Source organism: Lolium perenne, chromosome 1 (assembly GCF_019359855.2).
Source record: "Lolium perenne isolate Kyuss_39 chromosome 1, Kyuss_2.0, whole genome shotgun sequence".
Classification (NCBI taxonomy): Eukaryota; Viridiplantae; Streptophyta; class Magnoliopsida; order Poales; family Poaceae; genus Lolium; species Lolium perenne.
The window spans coordinates 215,861,224-215,886,450 of record NC_067244.2 but is presented as its reverse complement, the minus strand read 5'-3'; the positions used below and the strand labels follow the sequence as shown (position 1 = coordinate 215,886,450).

Sequence of the window (25,227 nt, the reverse complement as noted above, 5' to 3'; positions counted from 1 at the left end):
AAAGGATGATGTATTTTTTATTTTAATATTCATAAAGAGTTCGCGCGCAAACATGTCCTCTAAATCTTCATCATATCTTGCAATCCCTAAAATCTTGTGAAGATGATGTCGTCAAGGTTTGCAACTTTCATGTTTTTAGGAGGTTGCTACCGGTTAAGAGCATCTCCAACCGATCCTTATAATATATTAGAGGAGTAGATTTAATTTTTTTTTACTTCTCTAAACCGCACCAAGCCGAACCCTCAAAACGGCTAGAGGAGTAAAAACTATAGAAGTCGGCCAAGCGATTGAGTATATACTCGACCTTGACCCTGCAAAGTATAACGTTGGCTCTCCAACCGCACCCCCCCCCCCCCCCGACCCTGCTATGATTTAGCATATTGTAACAATACTGGCCTTGCCACGTAAAATATGATGCAGTCCACACAAATTCATGTTTGTTATTTGCGAGTAGCACATTATTAGGTAAATATTTGTGAGTAGTCCATGATCTTTTTTTTGAGTAATCCATGATCAATGGTTCAAATCCTAGGTACAATGATGTTTGTGTGTGATGGCTTTAAGATGGCAAGGAAATATCCTTTAAGGTGGTGCTTATCGTGTGATGAATATGTGTACTCCCTCCTTCTCAGTTTACTAGTCCTCCCCGTATCCCTAGGTCGCCAATTTGACCTATATAATTTTAATTATATTATATAAAAATTAGATCATTAGAAAATAGAACATCTAAACTTTCTAATGATATAATTTTTATAATATATAACTAATGCTAACTTGATCAAATTTGCGACCTAGATATACGCGCACGCCTTATAAACTGTGAGAGAGGGAGTACCATTTGTGCTACCGTTGGATTCATAATTAATTAGCAAACAGTGAGGTGTCCGAGTCAAACTGGCCTAATGTTTTATAGATACCATGAAGACAGCAACAATGGACGAGACAAAAACCTGGTAGTCTCAACACGAGAAGGCGCTCCGCTAATTAACCATCGCAGGGGTGGCCGGGCCTGCCGAGCAGTAACTGAATGGTCACCACATGTTTGTCTAATTGTCTTGTACCACGTTGAATCAATATCTGGGTAAGCCTCCATGAACCAATGGGTCAACAAGTTTGTTGTACCTCGTTAACAAATTGTTGTTTGCCCTCGTTAACAGTCACATATCTCGTATGAACAGCGTGCATCTTCGATTTTGAATATAAGAAAGTCTCCAAGGGTTTAGAGAAACCACAAACCATATCGCGGATACAGCTCGACGCAACTTTCTCTGTGACACATTGGAATAAGTTGTTATAAACATCCTCAGGTTGTCTACAGACAGAAGAGCACAACGTCCTTCAGGCCCTGCATCAGCCGCTTTGATGTTTGTTTTTTGCTGGAGTTGGGAGTTCTCAGTTGTACCATAATTTTGATGAGGCTGTCACTGTACTCTTTATAAGTTTGTGGCTAATTGGCCACAAATGCATAATACTCCAGGATTAGTGGAGATTGACAGTGTTTCTTTTGTAAATGTACGACCCTGAGAAGTAAAGGTAAGCAAGAAGCTCCAGCGCAGTGAGCGCCGCAAGCAGCAGGTAAAAGTAGTCGAGATGCCCCCGGTTGAGGTTGTCCGCAAACCAGCTCGTCCCACCATCCCTACTCGTCACTCCGTCGATGACGGAGATGAGCAAGCTGCTGATGAAGCTGCCGACTCCGAGGACGCTCAGGTAGAGCGCGAGCCCGAGGCTCTTGAGCTCGCCAGGCATCTGGTCGTAGAAGAACTCCTGCATGCCGACCAAGGTGAACACGTCCGCCGCGCCGAGGAGCACGTACTGCGGCACCATCCACCACAGGCTCATGGGGACCACCGCGTCTGGCACATCCACCACGCCGGCGTCCATTGCCGCCCTCAGCCGCCTCATCTCCACAAGCGTGGCGACCACGAGAGCAGCCAGTGCCAGGGCCATGCCCGTGCCGATCCGCTGGAGCATGGTGATGCCTGAGGCCACACCGGTGATCCTGCGAGCCACGGGCACCAGGACGCGGTCGTACAGCACGACGCAGATGATGATGCTCACACCCAAGAAGCACTGCATCGCTGCGGGTGGTATCTGAAACAACGACGACCCGATCCTCCTGTCCAGGGTCGCTGCCTGCTTCGTGAAAAGCGTCGGCGACTGCGCGAACACCACGCCATAGAGCAGGCAAGCAGCCCATATAGGGAAAAGCCTCGCCAGGCCTCTCACCTCCTCTGCGAGCACGGCGTTCTCTGAGTATTCGCCGTGCTCTACCAGGGCGCCACCCTCCGGTGATCTCTTGCGCCACGCCCTAAAAACTTCACCGGCACGCCAGAACACACTGCCATCCTTGCCAGAACTGGAGTCGTCGTAGAACCGGTACGTCCTTGTGCCGAGCAGGAAGAGGACGAGCGCGAGCAGCATGATCGTGCACGGCACGCCGAAGCCAAGGCCCCAGCTGACGTTGTCCTGGACGTAGCTCATGATAGCGACGGCCACGGTGGCACTTGCGGAGATACCGAAGTACCACCAGTTGAAGAAGGAGCTCCGTGATGACGACTCGATGGGGTCCGTGGCGTCGAACTGGTCGGCGCCAAAGGCCTGCACGCAGGGCTTGTGGCCGCTCTGCGCGAAAGCCACCAGGTAGAGCGAGACGTAGAAGAAAGCCGTCTGGAGGGAGGAAGACAGGCATTCTGACCGGCCGTCGGCGGAGATGTCGCACTGATGGCTGCCAGGTGATAGGAACATGGAGGAGAGGGTCAGCAACCCTAGGTCCTGTAGATTGACAATTTATAACTGTGAGTTGCTTGACTTTCGCATATATAATATTTGTGATCATTGGGCGATTGATTTCACATATGTAATATAATTTGGGGTGTGTTTATGTCTAAGTTGACTGTGCAACTTGATAAAAAAATCTCAGTTGACTGAGACATAGCAAAACCGTATAATTTGGATGCAAGTCTGATGGATAAAATACATGGGGAATTCATGTCAAAATTCAAGTTACAATTGTTCTTTCTTTGGAACTGTCAAAACGTACCAAACATATCAATTCATATCATTTACCAGCTGTATAAAACATAAAACAATCGTGTTCTTGGACACAAAAAAAAGCACAAGAGCAAAGTATTAATAAAATGACACAGCATGTGGCTGGCTCGCTCCTATTGGTTTTCCAACATCTAAGGTAACATTGAGGGACAGGCAGCAGCCTAAACCGCGGCAGTTCTTTCATCCATGGTCAGGAGCCTTGTGTTTGGCGATGAATTTGGAGTATCCAGTCCACGTAGCTGCTTGTTCCAGCCATCTGATCCTCGACAAGGTTGGACAAAAGCAAGAAGTTTTCTCTGGGCTGCTCGCCTTGCCGTACCACACGGGGTAGCTGGTAACACGAAGAATCCTTCCCCCTTAGGGTTCTTAGTACTGTCATGAAATTTCTCGAGTGATTGTTGTCACATTCTGTCAACTGGACCTTTGATAGATCAGGGATATTTGCCAAGCTGACTCCAAAAACATCGTTCACGACCTCAGGTTGGAGCATCCTACCTAACCATACTAGGAAGGTGAATCCATCATCAAGAAGATATAAACCAGCAGAGTCTAGGCACTGCAAGGTTAACGGCGATCGCCTCAAGGACCCATCAATCCTATCTGGCTCCATTGTCAATACTTCATCAAGCCTGTACAAAGAAGGATAAATAAAATTGAGCAGCCTCTTCGCAGGCAGTATCATCATACTGAAACCAGCAGCACAACGTTCATCAAGAGAGACATCAGCATAACCGCCACGCAGAGCAAGAGATTTGCACAAGGCCAAGATGTATAACGGCAAGTATCTTAATGATTCTGGATATATCAGTCTCCCTCCTATTCGGTGCTGTACAACATATATGCTCCGGTATTCTTTCAAACTTCTGACAAGCTTTAACTGCAGTTGTTGTCGGACACTATCCAGCTTATCAGACAGTGAGTTTTCAACAGCGATTCTAGCCAACAATGACACAATGGCACCGGTATCTGCTTGACGATACATTTCACCAAGATCTGTGACCACAGGTGCAGCTGCTGTATGCACCCTGATACGTCTTTCACCAGAAGATGAAGTATATAGCAATGCCACTTGGAAGTATACAGTCTGTGTGGTCATTAGGCTCTCCTCTAAAGACAGTTGCATTGCGAATGCTTTATCAGGGTCAACAGCTGGAAGAGCTAACAAATCTGTGGTCCTTAGCATGAAATGACCATGATATGTTGTGAAACGCACCCCTTTTCCACATCTGACACGCATAACAGATTCCCAAGCAGTCTCCCGAGTAAGGTTTCTGCTAAGCTCGTGGTTAAGTTTATCCCCGTGAGTAGTTGCATGGAAAGATGGATAATGGTACACCTGACCACCAGTATACTTTGCCAGAGAACCTAAGGAAGCAACATCACAATATCTGTCACTCAAAGAAAAGACGTCCACAGCGATCTGATTTTTTGTGAACTCTGCAGCCATCTGTTTATAAAAGGCGTCTTCTGGTACCCTCAGAATATGCTCCTTATCTGTTCCATATGCACGGACATCATCTCCTCGAAGTCTCAAACGGCCAATACCAAGAGATGGCAACGTACTCTGGAAGACAAGCAACTTTCCCCCAAATTGACCCATAACCATGAGTGCTGCCTTAAGTGCAGGACCAAGAGCTGATTCTACATTTGCATTGTCATCAAACATACTGGGCAAGCTATCGAGAAATGACTCGACAACCTGTATAGAGTCAACCAAATTAACCAAGAGATCCTCAGGCAATGGTAGGAAAACATCGTCCAAATCAGCAACCACCATCATTTGAGGTTGACTCAAGGAAGACTTGAAACTGTGGAAGTGTAATGTGCTGTCAAAGGTTACGAACCCAATTTGTGTCCGTGGAAAGGCCAGAAGATCACCAAGGCATGATTTGATGGTCTTTGCAACTACCTCTAGCAGCCCACTTCGAACTGCAGATACTGAGACATCAATAAGAAACAAATACGAAGGCGGCATTGGTGGCCGAACCATATACTCAGTAGGAGCAACAAACTCGACTGTTCCCTTGCAAAGTTCCGGCCTTTGATCTGTATCATATCTTCTGCCACTGGCATCAAGAGCACAAAAGTACTCACCAGGAACATCATTGAGCAACGAGCAAATGTTGCAGCGCCACTTCCTTCCAGCATCCGCAAAAGTTACATACGGGTTAATATACGTCCTGCATCTTCGGCAACGGATTACACCAGCCGACTCAAAGTCGACAACTGGCACTTCCTCCCCATCAGGTGATTTTGCGAGAGGATGCACCACGGCCCCAAGGGGCAAATGCCACCTGGAGACCAACGACTGGGACGCCGGAATAGCGTGGGTTGTCAGGCGGAAGTACCTCGGGTGGCAGTTCATCGGGTATGCCTCCAGAACCTTGGCGGGCTCCTCGTCGCCGTCCAATGGCCGTGGCAGCCCTTTTACATCAACGCCCAGGTCAAGCGTCCCAGGCGGAAACCTCAGCGACAGAGACTGGAAGTCCTCCACTAGGCTCTGGGGCGCACCCATCGGAGGCCCCGTAGTAGGATTACCTGCCTGGTTACCATAAGCGGACAGCGGCCCCATGGGAGGCGGCGGCATGGTCTGCATTGGCTGCTGAAACCCTGGCCGGTTCACCGGGAACTGTGGGTTGGAGGGAGGGCCACCAGGGTAGTTACCTTGCACTGGCGGCGGCTGCGATTGTACCGCCGGCCTCACGTAAGTCTGCGGAGGCATGGCACTCCACGTGGGCGATTGTGGCTGCGGGGGAGCCGATGGCAGCGGGCGGAAAGGCGGAGGTGCTGTGGCCAAAGGGCCCTGAGATGGCGGCCCAGCAGAGTACGGGACCTGAGTTGGCGGCGGCGATGAGAAAGGTCCCTGAGCCGGTGGCGACGCGGCAAAAGGTCTCTGGGAAGGAGGCGCTGTTCCGAAGGATCCCTGGGACGGAGGTGCAGAGGCGAAGGGCCCCTGCGGTGGAGCCACGGTGGAGAAGGGGCCTCCCTGAGGCGGCGGTGCAGTGCCGAACGGCCCTTGAGGCGGCGGTGCGGTGGCGAAAGGTCTCTGGGGCGGTGGTCCGGCGCCGAAGGGGCCATGTGGCGGCGAGGGACCCCTGTACCCACCCATTGCCGCGGGCGGCGCGGCCCCGAACGGCGGCCCGGGGGGAGCGGCCGCTTGCGGGGCCGGAGAGCTCTGATGGAGCGTCGGCGGGGCGAACGGGCCGGCAGTGCCACCGGGGCGCACGAGCGTAGTAGGGCCGGCGAACGGCGGCGGGGGGCCGGCGGGGGCGGCTACACCGGGCCACCCCGGCGGCCTCTCGTTCCCCATGGACGGATGCATCGCGTCGGGCGACCGAGATCGGGGCGGCGGCGGCGGCGCTCCGGCTCGGGGGTGGAGGACGCGGCGAGATTGGAATCTGGAGGCGATGGGGGAGACGGAGAAGAAGAGATTCCTTGGAGTTGTAGCAAATACTGTAGAGAATTCGACTTGAAAACGGTCGTGGGGCCGCGGAGCCGTGGGGCACAAGGTCTCTACCTTTTTTTTTTTTTTTTAGAAACACAGTACAAACGCAGGCGCTCACATACACGCGCATACACTCACCCCTATGAACGCACACACGCACACCCTACCCCTATGAGCACCTCCGGAAGACCGAGACAGCGGATTGGATCTTGAAATTGACGAAGTCACCACAGGCGCCTCGCTATCGACGGGAACGTCGCCTCCCACTGAAAGAATATTCCGCCTTTATGAGACACACATATGTCAAACCTGGGGTTTGAACTCTGGTGGGCTGGGGGTACAACCACCCTCCTAACCACCCAACCTCAGGTTGGTTCTCCACAAGGTCTCTACCTGGATACCCTTTTTCTACAGGACCGTCGATGTACAAAGAATATATAAAAGTAATAAAAAATTATAAATACGGAGTATATTTTTGAAACACCTACCAAAGGTTACAAGTACTGAACAAGCCGGAGGCGCACCGCCGTCATTGCTCCTCCATCACTGGAGCCGTCAAAGTAGTAGATAACCGAAAGTCGTCCTGGTGAGGTTCGAAGGACCAACACAACAAAAGCATCAACCAACAGCAAAGACGAGGACAGTAGATAGGAAGAGCTAAACCTATAATCATACCGACGAACACGAAGACGGCTCGGATCCTAGAAGATTCACCGGACACAAAACTCCACGCGCCCTCCACCGACGCTCGATGCAGCACCGTAGCGAGCACGGCATGCCCATGCGTAAGTCCATCATTATTTCAGATCAAACGAGCATGTGCACATAGTCACAATCAAATCGTATCACCGGTCATCAACTTAATATCAAATCGCTAAACCGCTGAAAATGATTGTGCGTATCAACAAAGACATATATGAAAAGAATGAAGCTCGATGGTTGACGGCGTGGTTTGACTTCCTTCTTGAGGCTCCCTGAGCTTCACGGTCGAGTCGAACTCCGGGTGAAATCCCTGCACGGACTCAGGTTGGTGCCGACGACGGCTTCGGCGGGCGTCGTTTTCCTTCTTGTTTTCATCATTGTGTTGTGGAGTTTCGATCCTAACCGACGCGACTGGTTTCAAGTTCTCCGGGTGAAAACCTAAGCTCCATCGGGAACGAACGGTGGTGGCAGACGCCGTCACTACCTTATTAGAGGCGTCGTGTTGGAGCTCTTAGCCTTTGCGGTGGGCCACATGGCTATGTGGTCACGGGAAGCGGACGCCGGCGTAGCAGCCCTCAGCGATGGTGGCACTTCGAGGCGGTGCCCTCGGTCTCATATGCAATTGCAGCGGTCCTATGAGGGTTGGGTCGTGGAACTGCTTGGTTTTGGCTGGCCGCTAGCCTTTGAAGTGCTAGTCGGCAGAAAATGAGCTAACTGGTCGGCTGCTAATTGGCCGATCGGTAGTTGACAGCTCGGCCGATTCGTAAATTCCCAAAATCGGGTATTATTTGTAAAATTGATTATAAAAATCGTATTGTTTTTTTAAAAAATGTCCTTGTCACCTATTTTTTTTAAAATAATACGTTTTTGTGTTCTCAAATCATGTAGGATTCCACATGTTATGGCATTCTATTCCTACATTTTCCTATATCCGCGTTTTACAAATCCTGGGAACAAAAATAGGCCATCGGGGGAAACAAAGAAATTATAACATCAGGTTTGTGTGGTTGAAAAACATTCTCTAAAACATAGTAAGGTGCAATCTTGTGAGAAAGAAAATCCTAAGGGCCTTATCCTATGCATCAAATGATGCACATCCAAAAAAAAAAAAAAGGATGAAAATCCTCCAAATTTTCTATGCATTTAAAAAAAAAAATCAAAGTAGCCCTCTTAAGTGTGTAGCAAAAATATCATGTTCCATTCAGTAATGAGAACAGCTCATTCCAAGATTGTGGTGCAAAAGGACGCACTTGCAGCTGAGCTAGAGAGATCAGAAACAGAGTGGCTATAACACATGGGAAGCATGTTAGAAGGACCGAGCAACAGAGTTAGCCTTGGGCTCGCATGCTTGCTCACTGTGAAAGTGTACATCGCTGTCTATTAAACCAGGTAGTAGTTGCCGTCTCTGCTTAGGCTGGTGCCATTGCGGGCTAGAGGCGGGGCGGTAGCGCCCGAGGCGGGGCGAGAGAGAGGCGGGAGTGGGGCGAGACGAGAGTGGCGGGCGACGGCGGGGGCGCCCGGCGCTATCGCCCGCTCCCGCCCGGCTAACGCCTGCGTTGGCGGCGAAGAGAGGCGAAGAGAAGCGGGAAGCGAGGCGCCAGCGTTGGCGAAGCGAAGCGAAAGCGAAAGCGAAGCGAAAGCGAAGCGAAGAAGCGAGAAAGCGAAGCGGTAAGCGGCGATAAGCGGGCGATAAGCGAGCGAAGCGAAGCGAGAGGAGGAAGCGAAGAGGGGCGGTAGTGTGTAATGGCTAGCTGACGTGGCGCGATCTGATTCGTCCACGTCAGCTAGCCGTTGGGTAGCCGTTGCTGGTTTAAAAAAACCCTAAAATTTCATCCACACCCCCTATAAATACCCCCATATGGTTTCACTCACTTCACACCAATTTCATCTCATTCTCATCTCCTTCACTCTCTCAAACCATGTCCGGTTGGACTCCACCAGATTTGAGCACGTTCATAAAATATTTTCCTTGCATTATTTTGAATGTCTACAAAAAATCGAGTGAAATATTTAATCTAAAAAAGAATTAGTGATGTAGAGGAGAGAGAAGCGAGAGCTGTCACTAAAGCCCGTGCACTGACACCGTGGAGTGAGAGTGGGGGAAAAAGCTGACGTGGCGGGTGAGAATGAGGCTATGCATTGGCACCAGCCTTACTCACTCCGCATCCGAAAAATCCCTATCAACGAAAATATTGACAACGAACTGCCACCGCACTTTTGTGCTTTTTTTTTCTTTTGAGGGATTGTGCTTTTCTTTTGTGCTTTTCATTTGCGTCGGCACTAAGAGCATCTCCACTCGTCCCCCGACGAGGCCCCCGAGCGACGTTTTTTCCATCCGGACGGCGAAATTCGGCCCAGTCGCGCCCCCGGTTCCTCGTTTTCGTCCGGATTTGACCCTTCATCCATCCGGCGAGCCCACGCCATCCCCGGCCCCCCGGGGCGCGCTCGGGGACTCCGGACGAAGCTAAACCAACCGCCCACGCCCACGTGTCTCCTCTTTCGTCCGGATTCCCCGAGCCATCCTCTTTTTCCCCGAGAAACGCCGCTTGGGGAGCACACGACTGGGAAACTACTCCTCCCCACGCCAAATCTTCCTCCAATCCGGACGAAAAATTCGCCGGATTTGGACGTGGGGAGCGCCAACGAGTGGGGATGCTCTAAACTATGCTACACGATTCCGTGCGGGATTCTAATTAAGATGTCAAGTTGTACGCGAGTGGCGAGTGAGACAAAAAAAGAATCAGCGAAGTCCCATGAATCCCTGATCTAGTGGAATGGTGGGCAGATAGAAACTACTGAACTTAATTTATTGAGGTAGCTAGCAGGTCTGACCATGATGTAGAGCACGGAGGAGGCGACGATGGTGCGGTACCGGCCCAGCCACGAGTCGGCGACGGCGGCGCCCAGCAGCGGCAGCATCGAGGCGGCGCCCGACCATGCGTTCACGGCCGCGGCGGCGGCCGCCGTGCTCTCCCCGAGCGGGCCGGTGAGGTAGCTGATGAGGTTGGAGGAGATGCCGTAGTACGCGAACCGCTCCGCCACCTCCACCCCTTCGATTTCCCCACACCAGAAGGAAGTCAGAGCAAGTAAGTAAGCGAATCGAGTGGAGCGAGTTAGCTCGAGCGCGATCGAGATAGTGGCCGGCTTACAGATTATGAACAGAGCCGACCTCCAGCCGCCGGTGGCGCGGCGGTGCCCGGACCCGACGCGGAGAAGGGGGGCGGAGGAGCCGGATTCCGGCTCTGGCGCCATGGCTCGCTTAGCTGGCTGGGAACTGAGATGGTGTGAGCTGATCGCTGATTAGACTGACTTGAAGAGGTTTCATGTACCGGTGGCGAGGTGATGGGGACGGGACGGATTGGCGGGGATTCGATTTTTCTCGTAATCTCTTCTTGGAATCAAGCCATACGCAAGGTCCTCATCTATTGCAAAGGAAAATAATTGTCTAGCTGATGAAAAACCGCACGAAAACAGTATGGCACAAACCAAATAGCTCACGGTGACTATTGATGGCCTGACTGTAATACTCGTACACACATAACATATCCCGTGGCCATTTCATTGGATACAAAATATGTTTGTTTTATTCTGCTTGGATCAGCCTATGGGTAGGTTAGAGTGCTTTGGATCAGTCTGTTTTATTAACTTGTGTACACAAGTAAGAGCCGAGGCTTATTATGGTGGAATACTGGAATGTACCAAGGTAGAGTGTAGTGGCGGAGCTTGCCAAAGATCCATGGGGGGTAAAAGAGAAAAGACGAATGTTGAGGGATCCCTAAAATGAATTTTTCTTCAAAGAATCTTCCAAATCTGGGGTGGTGGTGGTCCCGTCACCTACATATAGCTACGCTAGTGGTAGAGTGGATAGTCAAGGAGATTTGCACTGCGGTTAGTCAGTGAGATTTTGAGAGCCGAATCATGGGGAGTTATTTAATTGAAGTGTGAGTGAGACAAGTTAAACATACCTTTCGATAAACTACAATACACGAGCGGACTTGCATTAAAAAAACTAGATAACACCCCGTGCTTAGTTGCGGGGACTCATGGAAGAAACTTTGTTATAATTAGATCTTAGATATTCTCTTAGAATAAATTAAGATCATATAGGGCATATTGGACAGTAAAATTGTTAGAGGCACACAGACAACACTAAAAAAAGAAGTGGATCATGCATACCATAGTAAGACAACTAACAAATTATGTTACCTGATAGTTTTAGCATGCCTGAAAAGGAGGTGCATAACACGTACAAAGGATTGGACGATTCCAAGCCCGAGGCTAGAGTTTCCGTTGCGATGTCATTATCGGTGACTGCAAGAGGTGCGCGCCTAGAGGGAGTTCTCGGCAAGAGGATTTGCTTGAACCTCTTGCGGTCACCGATGATGGCATCGCCATCGGAAAACAGAAAATTCACAGGTGTCCTAGACGGCGATGTTCACCAAGTCCATGGACTCCTCAAGTGTGTCGGCCATGTTGAATTGTAGCTCCTCCAACATCATCTTTCTGGACTCCACCTTGCTATGTCTAGTATCGTGTTGAATATATCTGCATGTGCAAAAACACATTAAAAATATGGATGATAAAATCAACATATTCTCAGTAGAAGAACTTATCGTTGTTGCATCCAAAAACACACATAATCAAGATCAAGATGAAGAGTAAATGTGAGCCACAAAATATACAAAAAGATGGTGTGACTACAATGGTTATATGTGGCCACCTATTTTTTTTGTAGGACCATCTATTTCAACTATCTTCAATGTAAATATATATAGAAACTAAATTAATTCTTTACCAATCTGATATATTTTTGTTGCACTTATGTGCAGTGTTCATATTAAGAAGAATAAAAAAATTCTAAATTTTACTCTTTAAGACATAAAATTGTAAACAGGTAAATTTGGTAACTTTACCTTTTATGGAGTGAAATATGTAGTGATAGATTGCATTAGCAAAATTAATAAGTACAAAGTATATAAACTAAACAAAGTAGCAGGTAATACATGACATGTATGCATATATGTCGTGGTAGACCCATGAGGCCATGAACTATGATTTGCTAGAACTAAAATATCTTTGAAGGAACATATATTTTACAAGTATGTGTTGGTCAGGAGTCTCTAAAGAATTACATAAATAAATGCTAAAGATAGAATATGCAAATGAGAGCTGCAAACAAAATCACTTATGAAACACCTTGTGTTTTGCCACAATAAATTCCTAGTATCTAATTTTTGGTAAGTACAAATGCTATAACAAAGTACCATATGATGCCTCATACAAGCACGACATCCACATGGTGGTGTCCCTTCTCTTCTCCGATATCGATCAAGATGATTCGGCCGCATAGGGAAAGGCAGCTAGTGCATCTGGATCTGGGGTCATATTTGGAGATTATGGAGGCGAATTTGTGGGGAGCATCTTTGAGGGAGGGAAGGAGGCATGGGTGGAAGGTGACCTAGATCTAGGATTGGTGGTGGCGGATGATAGGAAGACGAGAGATGCTGGTAGGGTTAGTTTATATAAAGGAATCGATGGCGTCTATTTTGGCGGGCCACACACAACTATAGAGGGAAGAAAGTGACGCGGCCTACTATCTTTTGGTGGGCTATACCAATTTTGCTAAGGATGGGAGAAAATATTTGGCATGTGATCTTCATCCTTTTATATGGGTTGATGGGCCTGAAGCAGATCCATCACAAAATGGTAGAAACCATTACCAATTTGTTTGATCTGCGATTTTCCTTGAGACTGTCACTGGAAAATTACCATGTGTCAACATGTTTCTTATAGTGTGTTATAGTTGAAGAGTGACAAGGGGGAAATGTATACTTGTGAAGTATAACTACAAAGCAGATAAGATTTTTCTAATGTTTTAGCAATTTTGTCAATCCACGTCTCCCCAGAGCATCATGACATCCGATGGCCAACCCGGGAGGATACGTGGAGCCATCGGGATGGAATGCCCTTATCCTTTCCCATATGCCCATTGACTACTTTGAGTCGTTGGATGCTGGCCCGTCCCCCCCCCCCCTCCCTAGTCATTGACTAGGTGGATTCATGCTCGGTGAGATTGTTTTGTCCGAAGGTTGTCTATTGACTACGAAAGTTTTTTAACGTATTTGATATAAAACAACTTTGGTAGTCTTGTATAGGGAGTCTATGGACTACCAAAAAAGATTCGTAGTAAGCATATGGATGAAATTTCTCCACCTGACATACCACAAAGTTAGGTTTCACTTATTAGTTTAGTTTAATTTTTATGATAAGCTAATTCCCTATATTTATGCTCTAGTTTTCATTCTTGTTTTTCTTGTGTTTTTCTAAGTAGATTGAGACCTTTCTAGAGTCGGTACGGGGGAAAAGCACGAGCGGAGCGAGCAGGTGAGCACAACTTCTCCTGTGTTGTGGGGCCTAGCATTGACCGTGGTTAGCCCTCTAGCTAGGTCATGGTATTACACGTGTCCTAAAACTCTGCTTGCCACAATGTAAATCACAAAAAAAACATTAAGTTGATCGATCCAACATTCCACATGAGAAAGCACTTCCCTTGTATCGCTACAAAAAATTCTTACCTAACCAAGTTGGTCCAAATAGCGGAGCACAATATTGTCTAAAACTGTAAAATAATGATCATTGCACAATACTCTATGAATGCAAACTTAACCTACATAACCTTAGAACTTTTAGAAGGACAAAGTCTGGCAAAATTATGAAATTAAAAGCGAAAATGCAACAGTGTTGGAGGGTGATATCTCCCCAAGTTTAAAATTTAAGCAATGGTGATTCAGTCCTACAGTTGAGGTACTCGAATGACATGTCCTTCAATGGACTTGTAACTTCGCTTTAATAAATAATTCGTTCATGTGGTGTGGTGGCTGAGGGGAGTCTGCTGGAAATGAAACTAAAAAGGAAGACAAAATATTTTGCGCTTCTAAAATTTTCACTTTTTTGGAAACATAGAGAGTTAGCTTACAAGTGATAAAACTATCTATATCATAAAGATCAGTTCAACAACCCAAGTATCTTACAATTGTCCTATAATATTGTAATTGAAGTGTGAGTGAGACAAGTTAAGCACACCTTTTGATAAACTACAGTGTATGGGGGGATTTGCATTAAAAAAAATATGCCAAACTGGTTTACCATGATGGTAGAAACAATAAAAAGAATGTCGGGACATGATAGAAACAATATTGTTTATCCCCATTTTAGTTGTGTCTCACAAGATTATTTTATACTGAAATTGTTGAATGTAGATGGGCTGCAGCCCAGTAAGGCAGCCCATATAGTCTACAATTCCTGAAATCTCAAGGCCCATCACGTTGGCAGCTTGGGACAGCCTTGGGGGACAAAGTTTAGTTCCACATTGCTAGTTGGGAGTGAGTTGGAGTGGTATATAAGGGCTGCTGTTCTAGTCATTCCAAGTGAGTGAGAATAGAAAGAGCCCTCGCGCACTCCTCCTCCTCCTCCGCCCGCCCGTCTCGGCTCGGCACGGCACGGCACGTCACGTCGCGTCGCGTCGCGTCGCGTTTCGTGACTCGAGTTCGAGTTCGAGACACACTTAAGGAAGCCTAAATTTTTGCTTGGTGCACCAACTGTGTTGGGTACGTGTCGGCCTGCATGTGCATGCTCGCCGCGTGTCCCTGGCTTCCTACGCGTGTCAACGCGGTCGGGTCGGCTTCCTCCCAGGCTATACAAGGAGACGATCAGATCTGGAAACAGTGCTCTTAGATCTCTCTCTCTCTCTCGTGAAGTTCCTTTTGCTGTGCTACTCTCTAGTCTTCCCCATCCCGGCGACTGCGTGCACAGCCGTCCGGGAGAGCAGGCCTCCGAAACTCCGTCCGTTGAGATCCTGCACCGGGAGACGGGCGATAAGGTTTTTGGGGAGCGTCTCGGCGCGACTGCTCGCTGCTGTTCGTGTTCATCTTCGCCGGTCCGTCTGCTTCATCAACGACTACGACTACACCATGGGCGACATCAACAACTCCCATGGTGGTGGTGGTGCTACTGCTGGTGCGACCTTCCCGGTCGCGATGTACGTGATTTCCCTCTCCTACCTTGCACTGCTACTTATTCCATGTTCAGATCTGATGCATGTGCTTAGTCTGATGTGTATGGTTAAGTATGCTTGTGCATCTGTATTGTTGCTTTCGGTAATTAAACTCACACGGAAATTGCCTAATAATCCAACAATCCAAAAACCTTATATGCTTAGGCAATTTTCACCGTCTGGTTTTGCTGCTGCGCTTAAACCGAGCCCGTTTACAGGTTCTCATTTCAAGAGATGGCAGAGTAAGACCCTCTTGTGGCTCACTTCTATGGGCGTGCACCGGGTTGCGGAAGGTACTCCCAGAGGTCCGCTTACTCCTGAAGAGGATAAAGCGTTCGGGGATGCCACCGTAATCTTTGTGGGTGCCGTTCTAAGTGTGCTTGGAGACAAGTTGGTTGATGCTTATCTGCACATACGAAATGGGAAGGAAGCTGTGGGATGCAACGGACGCTAAGTTTGGTGCTTTGCCGATGCCGGAGGTGAAGCGTATGCTATGGAGCAGTTCAATGACTACGAGAATGGTTGAGAACCGATCTGTAGTAGAACAGGCTCATGAGATACGAGATCATGGCAAAGGAACTCGAGCTCCTCAAGTGTGTGCTCTCTAGGACAAGTTTGTCGCGGGATGCATTGTCGCTAAGCTCCCCCTTCATGGAGGAACTTTGCCACTTCCCTGAAACATCGGAGGCATGAGTTTTACGTTGAGAATATCATGGGCTCTCTGGATGTTGAGGAGAAAGGCGAGGGCAAAAGACAAACACCTTTGGAGGAACCGAGGGACGTTCTGCTGCCAATATGGTGCGAGAAAAATGCCCACAAGTCCAAGGGAAAGAATAAGGGAGTCTCCCGGACTACCAACTTCAAGAAGAAGGGAAAACGGAGAAGAAAGATCCTTCTTTGGGTGTGTGGCGAGACCGGCCATTGGGCCAATCGTTGTCCACAACGCAAAGGAAAGAAAAGTCGGCTGGACAGAACTCAAATTACTGTCGACATGATCATTGGCAACACAGAGGAAGGAACTACAGGGTATGGTAATATGTTACCTACTGTTCTTTCGGTGTTTCAGCCCACCGAATGGTGGGTTGATACAGGTGCTAATGTTCATGTGTGTGCTGACATCTCCATGTTTACCTCTTATCAGGCCCGAGGTTCCTCAGTAATGATGGGGAATGGGTTACATGCTACTGTTCGTGGTGTTGGCACGGTAGATCTGAAGTTTACTTCGGGAAAGATCGTGCAAGCGAAGAACGTCTTTGCATGTCCCTTCTATCAAGAAGAATCTCGTTAGTGGCTCCCGTCTTATGAAAGATGGGTTTAAGTTGGTGTTTGAGTCCAATAAAGTTGTACTGTCTAAGTATGGAACTTTTGTTGGAAAGGGATATGAGTGTGAGGGAATGTTGCGTTTCTCTCTAGAAGACTTCTGTGATAATGTTGTGAACCATGTAAGCACTAGTGTTAATGAAACAAATGTTTGGCATTCACGACTTTGTCATGTTAATTTCGGTTGTATGACGCGGCTTGCTGATATGAGTTTAATTCCGAAATTCACCTTTGTCAAAGGCTCTAAGTGCCATGCTTGTGTGCAAGCAAAGCAGCCTCGCAAGCCTCACAAGCCTGCGAAGGAAAGAAACTTGGCACCACTAGAGCTCATACATTCAGATCTATGTGAGATGAATGGTGAGTTGACAAAAGGTGGAAAGAAATATTTCATGACTTTGATTGATGATTCCACTAGATACTGTTATGTGTATCTACTGAAAACTAAAGATGAGGCTCTTGATTTCTTTAAAATCTATAAGGCTGAAGTTGAGAATCAACTTGAAAGAAAGATAAAAAGGGTTCGGTCCGATCGTGGTGGAGAGTACTTTTCTAATGAGTTCAATTTATTCTGTGCGGAACATGGTATAATCCATGAGAGGACGCCTCCCAATTCTCCACAATCCAATTGGATTGCGGAAAGGAAAAACCGTACTCTAACAGATTTGGTTAATGCCATGTTAGATGTTTCGGGTTTATCCAAGGAATGGTGGGGGGAGGCTATATTGACTTCGTGTCATGTCCTAAATCGTGTTCCAACCAAGAATAAAGAGATTACCCCATATGAGGAATGGGAAAAGAAAAGACCAACACTCTCCTACCTACGAACTTGGGGCTGTTTGGCAAAAGTGAATTTGCCAATCACCAAAAAGCGAAAGCTTGGACCAAAAACCGTGGATTGTGTCTTTCTTGGCTATGCTGCCCATAGCATTGCTTATAGATTTCTTGTGGTGAAACCTGGAGTGGACGACATGAATGTTGGCACCATCTTTGAATCAAGAGATGCTACATTCTTTGAGGATATATTCCCTATGAGAGATATGCATGGCATGTCTAGTTGGGAATCTGATCCAATACATGAAACTCCTATGGAGTCTGATGAAGAATCTGATGATGAGAGTTCAGATTCTGACGAAGATGACAATGAAGCTCCCACAAGGAGTAAGAGACAAAGGACTGCAAAGTCTTTTGGTAATGATTTCATTGTATATCTTGTGGATGATACTCCCACTACCATTTCAGAAGCTCTCGCATCTCCTGATGCAGACTACTGGAAGGAAGCGGTTCAAAGCGAGATGGATTCCATCTTGGCTAATGGAACGTGGGAGTTATCTGAGCGTCCTTATGGGTGCAAACCTGTAGGATGTAAATGGGTATTTAAGAAGAAGCTTCGAGTTGATGGTACTATTGAGAAGTATAAAGCTCGACTTGTAGCCAAAGGCTATACCCAAAAGGAAGGCGAAGATTTCTTCGATACCTACTCACCTGTTGCGAGATTGACCACAATTCGAGTACTACTGTCATTGGCTGCCTCACACGGTCTTCTCGTTCATCAAATGGACGTTAAGACGGCTTTCCTAAATGGAGAGTTGGACGAGGAAATTTACATGGAACAGCCTGATGGTTTTGTACTACAAGGTCAAGAAAGAATGGTGTGTAAATTAAAGAAATCTTTGTATGGCCTTAAACAAGCACCCAAACAATGGCATGAGAAGTTTGAAAGAACCTTGACATCTGTGGGCTTTGTTGTTAATGAAGCCGACAAATGTGTGTACTACCGCCATGGTGGGGGTGAGGGAGTTGTCCTATGCTTGTATGTGGATGACATACTAATTTTTGGGACAAGTCTCAAAGTGATTGAGGAGGTAAAAACCTTCCTATCTCAGTGTTTCGAGATGAAAGATCTTGGAGAAGCTGATGTTATATTGAACATCAAGCTATTGAGAGATGAGAATAATGGGATTACACTTGTGCAATCTCATTATGTTGAGAAGGTGTTGAGCAGATTTGGTTATGCTGATTGCAAATCTTCTCTCACACCTTATGATCCTAGTGTCTTGCTTTGAAAGAATGAAAAGGCAACTAAAGATCAATTGAGATTCTCTCAAATCATTGGTTCACTCATGTATTTAGCTTGCGCTACGAGGCCTGATATCTCGTTTGCTGTATGCAAACTTAGCCGGTTTGTGGCCCACCCGGGAGATGATCATTGGCATGCTCTTGAGAGAGTGATGCGCTATCTAAAGGGAACCATGAGTTATGGAATTCATTATACCGGGTATCCAAGAGGACTTGAAGGGTATAGTGATTCCAATTGGATTTCTGATGCTAAAATGAAAGCCACAAGTGGATATGTTTTCACTCTTGGTGGTGGCGCTGTTTCCTGGAAGTCTTGCAAGCAGACCATCTTAACGAGGTCAACTATGGAAGCAGAACTCACAGCATTAGATACAGCTAATGTCGAAGCGGAATGGCTTCGTGAGCTCTTGATGGACTTGCCTATGGTTGAAAAACCAATACCGGCTATCCTCATGAACTGTGATAATCAAACTGTGATTATCAAAGTGAAAAGTTCTAAGGATAATATGAAAAGTTCCAAACATATCAAGAGGAGATTGAAGTACGTCGAACTCGAAGAACTCCGGAGTGATAGCATTGGATTATGTCCAAAGTGCTAAAAATCTGGCATATCCTTTCACAAAAGGACTATCAAGAAACATGATAGACCTTGCATCGATGGAGATGGGTTTGAGACCCACTTGAGTTGCCGAGGGGGTCACCCAACCTATGTGATCGGAAATTCCGTGAAGTAGGACCTGGGAAAACAAACCAGAGTAACTGAGTTGAGAGAAAATATAATACTCCCACTCCGCTGCAGATGCAATTCTCTCATAGTTACTGTAAGGCAGGTTGACAATGTCTTAATGTGTTCTGAGCGGCTCTTGATGAGCGAAGATGCCGTCCTACAGGGCGATCTTTTGAAGAACACACCTATATGAGTGACACTACTAGTCATAGTGTGGGATATTTGGATGAATCTCTAGTAAGCTCATGAAAGGCCGAGGAGTATGACTTATAAGCTCCACCCGAGGGGAAGGCTAAGGTAGCCTAGTACCGTGCCGGCATTGAGCGAAACTTGCTGCACAAAGACTGACAATTCAAGGCATAGTCCATTGTTCAGTTGTAGTCAAGCGTAGCACCTTGCCTAAGTGGAAGTTCAACTTAACAGTCTCCACCGAAGTGCAGGTATATCAAACAGTGAATGGAACTAATGTGTCATCTGATGTGCATATGAGATCTGGTGGGGGATTGTTGAATGTAGATGGGCTGCAGCCCAGTAAGGCAGCCCATATAGTCTACAATTCCTGAAATCTCAAGGCCCATCACGTTGGCAGCTTGGGACAGCCTTGGGGGACAAAGTTTAGTCCCACATTGCTAGTTGGGAGTGAGTTGGAGTGGTATATAAGGGATGCTGTTCTAGTCATTCCAAGTGAGTGAGAATAGAAAGAGCCCTCGCGCACTCCTCCTCCTCCGCCCGCCCGTCTCGGCTCGGCACGTCACGACACGTCGCGTTTCGTGACTCGAGTTCGAGTTCGAGACACACTCAAGGAAGCCTAAATTTTTGCTTGGTGCACCAACTGTGTTGGGTACGTGTCGGCCTGCATGTGCATGCTCGCCGCGTGTCCCTGGCTTCCTACGCGTGTCAACGCGGTCGGGTCGGCTTCCTCCCAGGCTATACAAGGAGACGATCAGATCTGGAAACAAAGGTTTCTTAGATCTCTCTCTCTCGTGAAGTTCCTTTTGCTGTGCTACTCTCTAGTCTTCCCCATCCCGGCGATGCGTGCACGGCCGTCCAGGAGAGCAGCCTCCGAAACTCCGTCCGTTGAGATCCTGCACCGGGAGACGGGCGATAAGGTTTTTGGGGAGCGTCTCGGCGCGGCCGCTCATTCTTGTTCGTGTTCATCTTCGCCGGTCCGTCTGCTTCATCAACGACTACGACTACACCATGGGCGACATCAACAACTCCCATGGTGGTGGTGGTGCTACTGCTGGTGCGACCTTCCCGGTCGCGATGTACGTGATTTCCCTCTCCTACCTTGCACTGCTACTTATTTCATGTTCAGATCTGATGCATGTGCTTAGTCTGATGTGTATGGTTAAGTATGCTTGTGCATCTGTATTGTTGCTTTCGGTAATTAAACTCACACGGAAATTGCCTAATAATCCAACAGAAATCACACCCAAAGGAGGTACAGTATGAAAACCTTAATTTCTAACATCGTCTTCTACTTCTAATTTTCTTCGTTTTTAATTTGTGCATCATCCTGAAACAACACCGAGTACAGTATGAGAATCTGCCGTTCTGTTGCAATTTCCATAGGAACACATGAACCCATGGCATAAAATTGACCGATTTCAATGGTACTCTAGATGGTATATTCATGACTGAACATCTCTACAATGGCATATTGACATTTGCACCTAAATACTGTTGTTTTCACAGCTTAGCAAATTGGCTCATGCATCAATGTACTTACAGCTGTTAGGCTCTTGACGGAGCCATTCTCCCAACGGGTTGGAGTATGAAGATAATCGCCGCCGCCGGTGTGTTGTAGTATGTAGAACTAGAAGCGGCGAACAGCCGACAGCGTCTTTGCCATCCCAAAATGTACACAATCTACTCATTTGTCCCATGTCTGGCACGTGTAGAGGTTGCTAATCAGCCGTAGTTGCAATGGCTGACGTCTTCTTCTTGTACTTGAAAATTACTGCGAAGAAGACATAGACTAGGAGCTCGAGCGCGCTGAGCCCGGCGATGAGCCAGTAGAAGTAGTCGAGGTGACCCCGGTTGAGATTGTTGGAGAACCAGCTGTGCCCCCTGGCCGATGTGGCCTTGTCGATGCCCGACACGAGGCCGCTGCTGATGAAGCTGCCGATGCCGAAGATGCTGAGGTAGAGCGACAGCCCGAGGCTGCGCATCTTGTCGGGCACCTGGTCATAGAAGAACTCCTGCAGACCGACCATGGTGAACACGTCCGCGGCGCCGAACAGCACGTACTGCGGCACCATCCACCACAGGCTCATCGGGACCGGCACATTGGGAAGGTCGGTCAGGCCGGCGTCCGCCGCGACACGGAGCCGTCGCGCCTCAACGAGCGCGGCGACCACCATGGACACGAGTGAGAGCACCATCCCGATGCCGATGCGCTGCAGCATGGTGATGCCGGAGGGGAGGCCTGTGTAGCGGCGCGCTAGAGGCACGAGGGCGCGGTCGTAGAAGGGCATGAGGACGACGATGGTGACGCTGATGAATGTTTGCAGCGCTGCCGGCGGCACCTGGAGCCCATGGCCGACGCTCCGGTCCAGGGTCGCCGCCTGCTTCGTGAAGAACGTGGACGACTGCGAGAATGCCACGGCATAGATCAGGCACGTTGCCCAAATAGGGAACAGGAGGAGGACGCTCTTGGCTTCCTCGATGAGGTCCGCATTGCTGGCCACCACCTCCTGCTGTTCCTCGTCGACACGAGCACTACAAATTTGAACAAAGCAGATCAATAAGACGCACCGATCCATCGATCGAACACCTTGCGAAGGACTGAATTACCTGGACTCTGGCGCCGCGAGAGGACTACTACTTGACTTTCGCCGGCTGCTCCTCCATGCCGCGAAAGCCTCGCCGGCACGAGCGAACAAGCTCCTCTTCTTGCCGACAGAGACGTAGTAGCGGTACGTGCGGGTGCCGAGTAGGAACACGGCGAGTGCGAAGGCCATGACGACACAGGGGATGCCAAAGCCGAGGCCCCAGCCGATGTTGTCCTGAACGTAGCTGAGGAAGATCAGCGTGACGGCGGTGCCAGCGCATATGCCGAAGTACCACCAGTTGAAGAAGGAGCTCCGGGAGACGGCCTCCTTGGGGTGGGTCTCGTCGAACTGGTCGGCACCGAAGGCCTGAACGCACGGCTTGTGCCCGCCCTGCGCGAGGGCCACCATGTAGAGGGAGGTGTAGAAGGCAGCCATCTGAAGACCGGACGGCGGCGGACAGGGCGTGTTGCCCGCGGTGCCGCATTTGTGGCCGCCGGAGGAGAGCAGTGTTGAGAAAGCCAACATGGCTAAACCCTGCACGTAGCTGCCAAGTGAGACATTTTCCATTGTGCTGAATAGTAACATCCAACAAACACCGAACATGACGAGCAGGATCAATTAACAAAAAGGGAAACAAAGAAGAAAGAAGGAATTGCAGGCCTACAACATGCTACTCCCTCCTTTCCAAAACAAGTGGCATATAGGGTGTTTTTCGTCAAAATAAAAAAAAAATTAAAGTTTAACTAATATATAGAAAAATATATCGACAACTATAATACCAAATGCACACCATATAATGACATATTTCAAAATGGTTTTAATTAATAATACTGATTCGAAATTATATATCTTAACGTTTTTTTCTACATAGTTAATTAAACTTTGATGAATTTGACTTTGAGGAAAAACTATATGCATCATGTAAGGAGGGAATAGATCAAACATGGTTTCCATATTGGGACCAAACGTTACTGGTGCCGCTCTACTGTAGCTTAGAAGATACATGAGCCCAAACCGAGTCAGCAAGCAACGGGTCACTCTAAAGTCCAAACCCTACCCCAAACTCTAAATTCCTTTTGTTAGCATAAAATCTAAACGGAAATCACAAATTTAGACTGGGAAACATGTAGTTTGATTTTTTCCAAAATTTCAAACATAGGATTTTGAAGTAAAAAAATCTGAAAATACTTCTAGATATAGACAATGTTGTGTTCTACCAACTGAAAATTTTCAACTCGAAATACCCTTATAATCGGGGATGTGTAAAAAAACTGACATCTACAATACTCTCTCCGGGTTTTGGTGTGTAGATACATCTATTTTTAGACAATTATTTAAACCAGAGGGAGTAGTAAAGGTTCATAGTTTCAAAACTGCAAAATCTGTTAGATTTTGTCATTTTTGTGCAGCCCCAAATATATGGTATCTCGAATTCAATTTTCGCAGATTGATAGAACTCAACATTGTCTACGTCTAAAAAAAATCAGTTTTTTTTTTCAAATATTCAACGTACCGGTTAATTTTTTTAAAAGAAACGAGCCAAATGCATCTTGTCCACCCTCAAACTCTTAAACTCTGTTTAAACACATCGTGTTTCCACAAGTGAGTTATTTATTCGTGGGAAGTCAGCATGTGCATGCACCCTCAACCGCCCAGGTATTCTAGGAACTTGATTGCGTCAGATATCAGATGCGTGACTACTACTCTACTCTCAACAGCTCCAAATGATTCTGCGTTTTTAAAAGATCAACTTGTGTCACTAAGTCCAAATGCCGTAACAAGGAGTGTATGAAGCAGGGCCAAATTATCTCCAGCGACGAAAACTCCATGACCACGACCGGTTCAAGCACGGTACTTCTCGGTCTCCATGTCCCTCTGACATGCGGGTCCGGTACTATACTAATCGTTAACTCGTCCACGTGGAAATGGCGGTGATAATTTTGTTTACTGGCAAAAAAAAGAAAAAGAAGATGAACGGATATTGCGCGAAGAGCGGTTTTGGATAGCCTTACCAGGATGTAGAGCAGGGAGGCGAGCAAGATCATGCGGTAGCGGCCGAGCCATGAGTCGGCGAGGGCGGCGCCGAGCAGCGGCACCAGCTGCGCCACGCCGTTCCAGAGGTTGATGGCGGACGCGGCCTTGGCAAGCTCCTCCCCCAGCGGCCCCGTCAGGTAGCTGATCAAGTTCGCCGACACCCCGTAGAACGAGAACCGCTCCGCGATCTCCACCGCTGCATCCGTCAGACCATCATCGCACAAGGGCACACGCCAATCAGACTAACTAAATTAATGGGGATCGATGGAGCTGAATTAGCTGCAGCTCTGCTCGTATCAGTATGGGTACGCATGTAAATTTTATGCAGTTACCTATGATGAAGAGCGCGGACCTCCAGCGGCCGGTGGAGGCGCGGGAGGCGGGCCGGCCGCGGTGGTCCACCGCCGCGAGGGCGACGTCGTCGTCGCCGCCTTCTCCGGCCATGCCGTCGGCGCTCGCGAGCAGCGGGTCGGAGCTGGAAGGCATCGTGGCCGGAGAACGAGCTGGCCGAGCCTCTTTATACTGCGTACGGACTAATTCCGACGGCTGATCTTCAGGAAGATCGGGACAACCGGAGATGAGCTAGCGTTGACTCGCGTAGGTCAGAAGAAACGGCATGGGCAGGGCAAGTTGTTGACGCCTTGACGGACGATCTCGCACGCCGACCCGCCGGAGATCGCGTCAAGGCTCGTGCGGTCGGACGACTACCTGCCGCCTCGTCGCCGTCGGCGGCGGCAGCTACAAATGGGAAGGTGGGACTGAGAGCGACGAACGAGTATGCGGCAATGGCGGGTGGAGCGTGGGTATGAGATAGACACCGGGTTGGTGGCACATGGAATCCGGATCCGATGAACCAGGATCGCGTCCCCTCCGCCACATCGGACGAACGTACGGACACGTGCGGCGGCTAACTGTCCATGTGGACCATTATAGGCCACGTAGGATATCCGGCTGGAAAAATATCTGATTGGCGTTGGAAGTCTGTGACATCCTATGCACTGCGTAGATTTTTTTTTTGCGTTAAACTACAATTTGGAAGAAG

The 25,227-nt window shown here is 48.1% G+C and overlaps 3 protein-coding genes across 3 annotated transcripts; all 3 read right to left on the bottom strand.

The window, feature by feature from the left end:
- Positions 1-1,263: 1,263 nt before the first annotated feature.
- On the bottom strand, positions 1,264-10,657 carry LOC127323959 (protein NRT1/ PTR FAMILY 5.10). The gene is made up of 3 exons (XM_051352075.2): positions 10,348-10,657; positions 10,031-10,248; positions 1,264-2,772 (listed from the first exon to the last, which is right to left on the bottom strand). Exons 1-3 carry the CDS (start codon positions 10,448-10,450, stop codon positions 1,480-1,482), a joined length of 1,614 nt encoding a protein of 537 aa, XP_051208035.1. The 5' UTR covers positions 10,451-10,657; the 3' UTR covers positions 1,264-1,479.
- LOC127323942 (protein transport protein SEC24 A-like) lies at positions 2,966-6,531 on the bottom strand. Its single transcript, XM_051352055.2, has one exon. It carries the CDS (start codon positions 6,371-6,373, stop codon positions 3,242-3,244), a length of 3,132 nt encoding a protein of 1,043 aa, XP_051208015.1. The 5' UTR covers positions 6,374-6,531; the 3' UTR covers positions 2,966-3,241.
- Positions 10,658-20,964: 10,307 nt separating the features above from the next.
- On the bottom strand, positions 20,965-25,008 carry LOC127323950 (protein NRT1/ PTR FAMILY 5.10). The gene is made up of 4 exons (XM_051352067.2): positions 24,518-25,008; positions 24,164-24,381; positions 22,174-22,685; positions 20,965-22,098 (listed from the first exon to the last, which is right to left on the bottom strand). The coding sequence occupies exons 1-4, from the start codon at positions 24,669-24,671 to the stop codon at positions 21,285-21,287; spliced, it is 1,698 nt and encodes a 565-aa protein (XP_051208027.1). The 5' UTR covers positions 24,672-25,008; the 3' UTR covers positions 20,965-21,284.
- Positions 25,009-25,227: the final 219 nt, after the last annotated feature.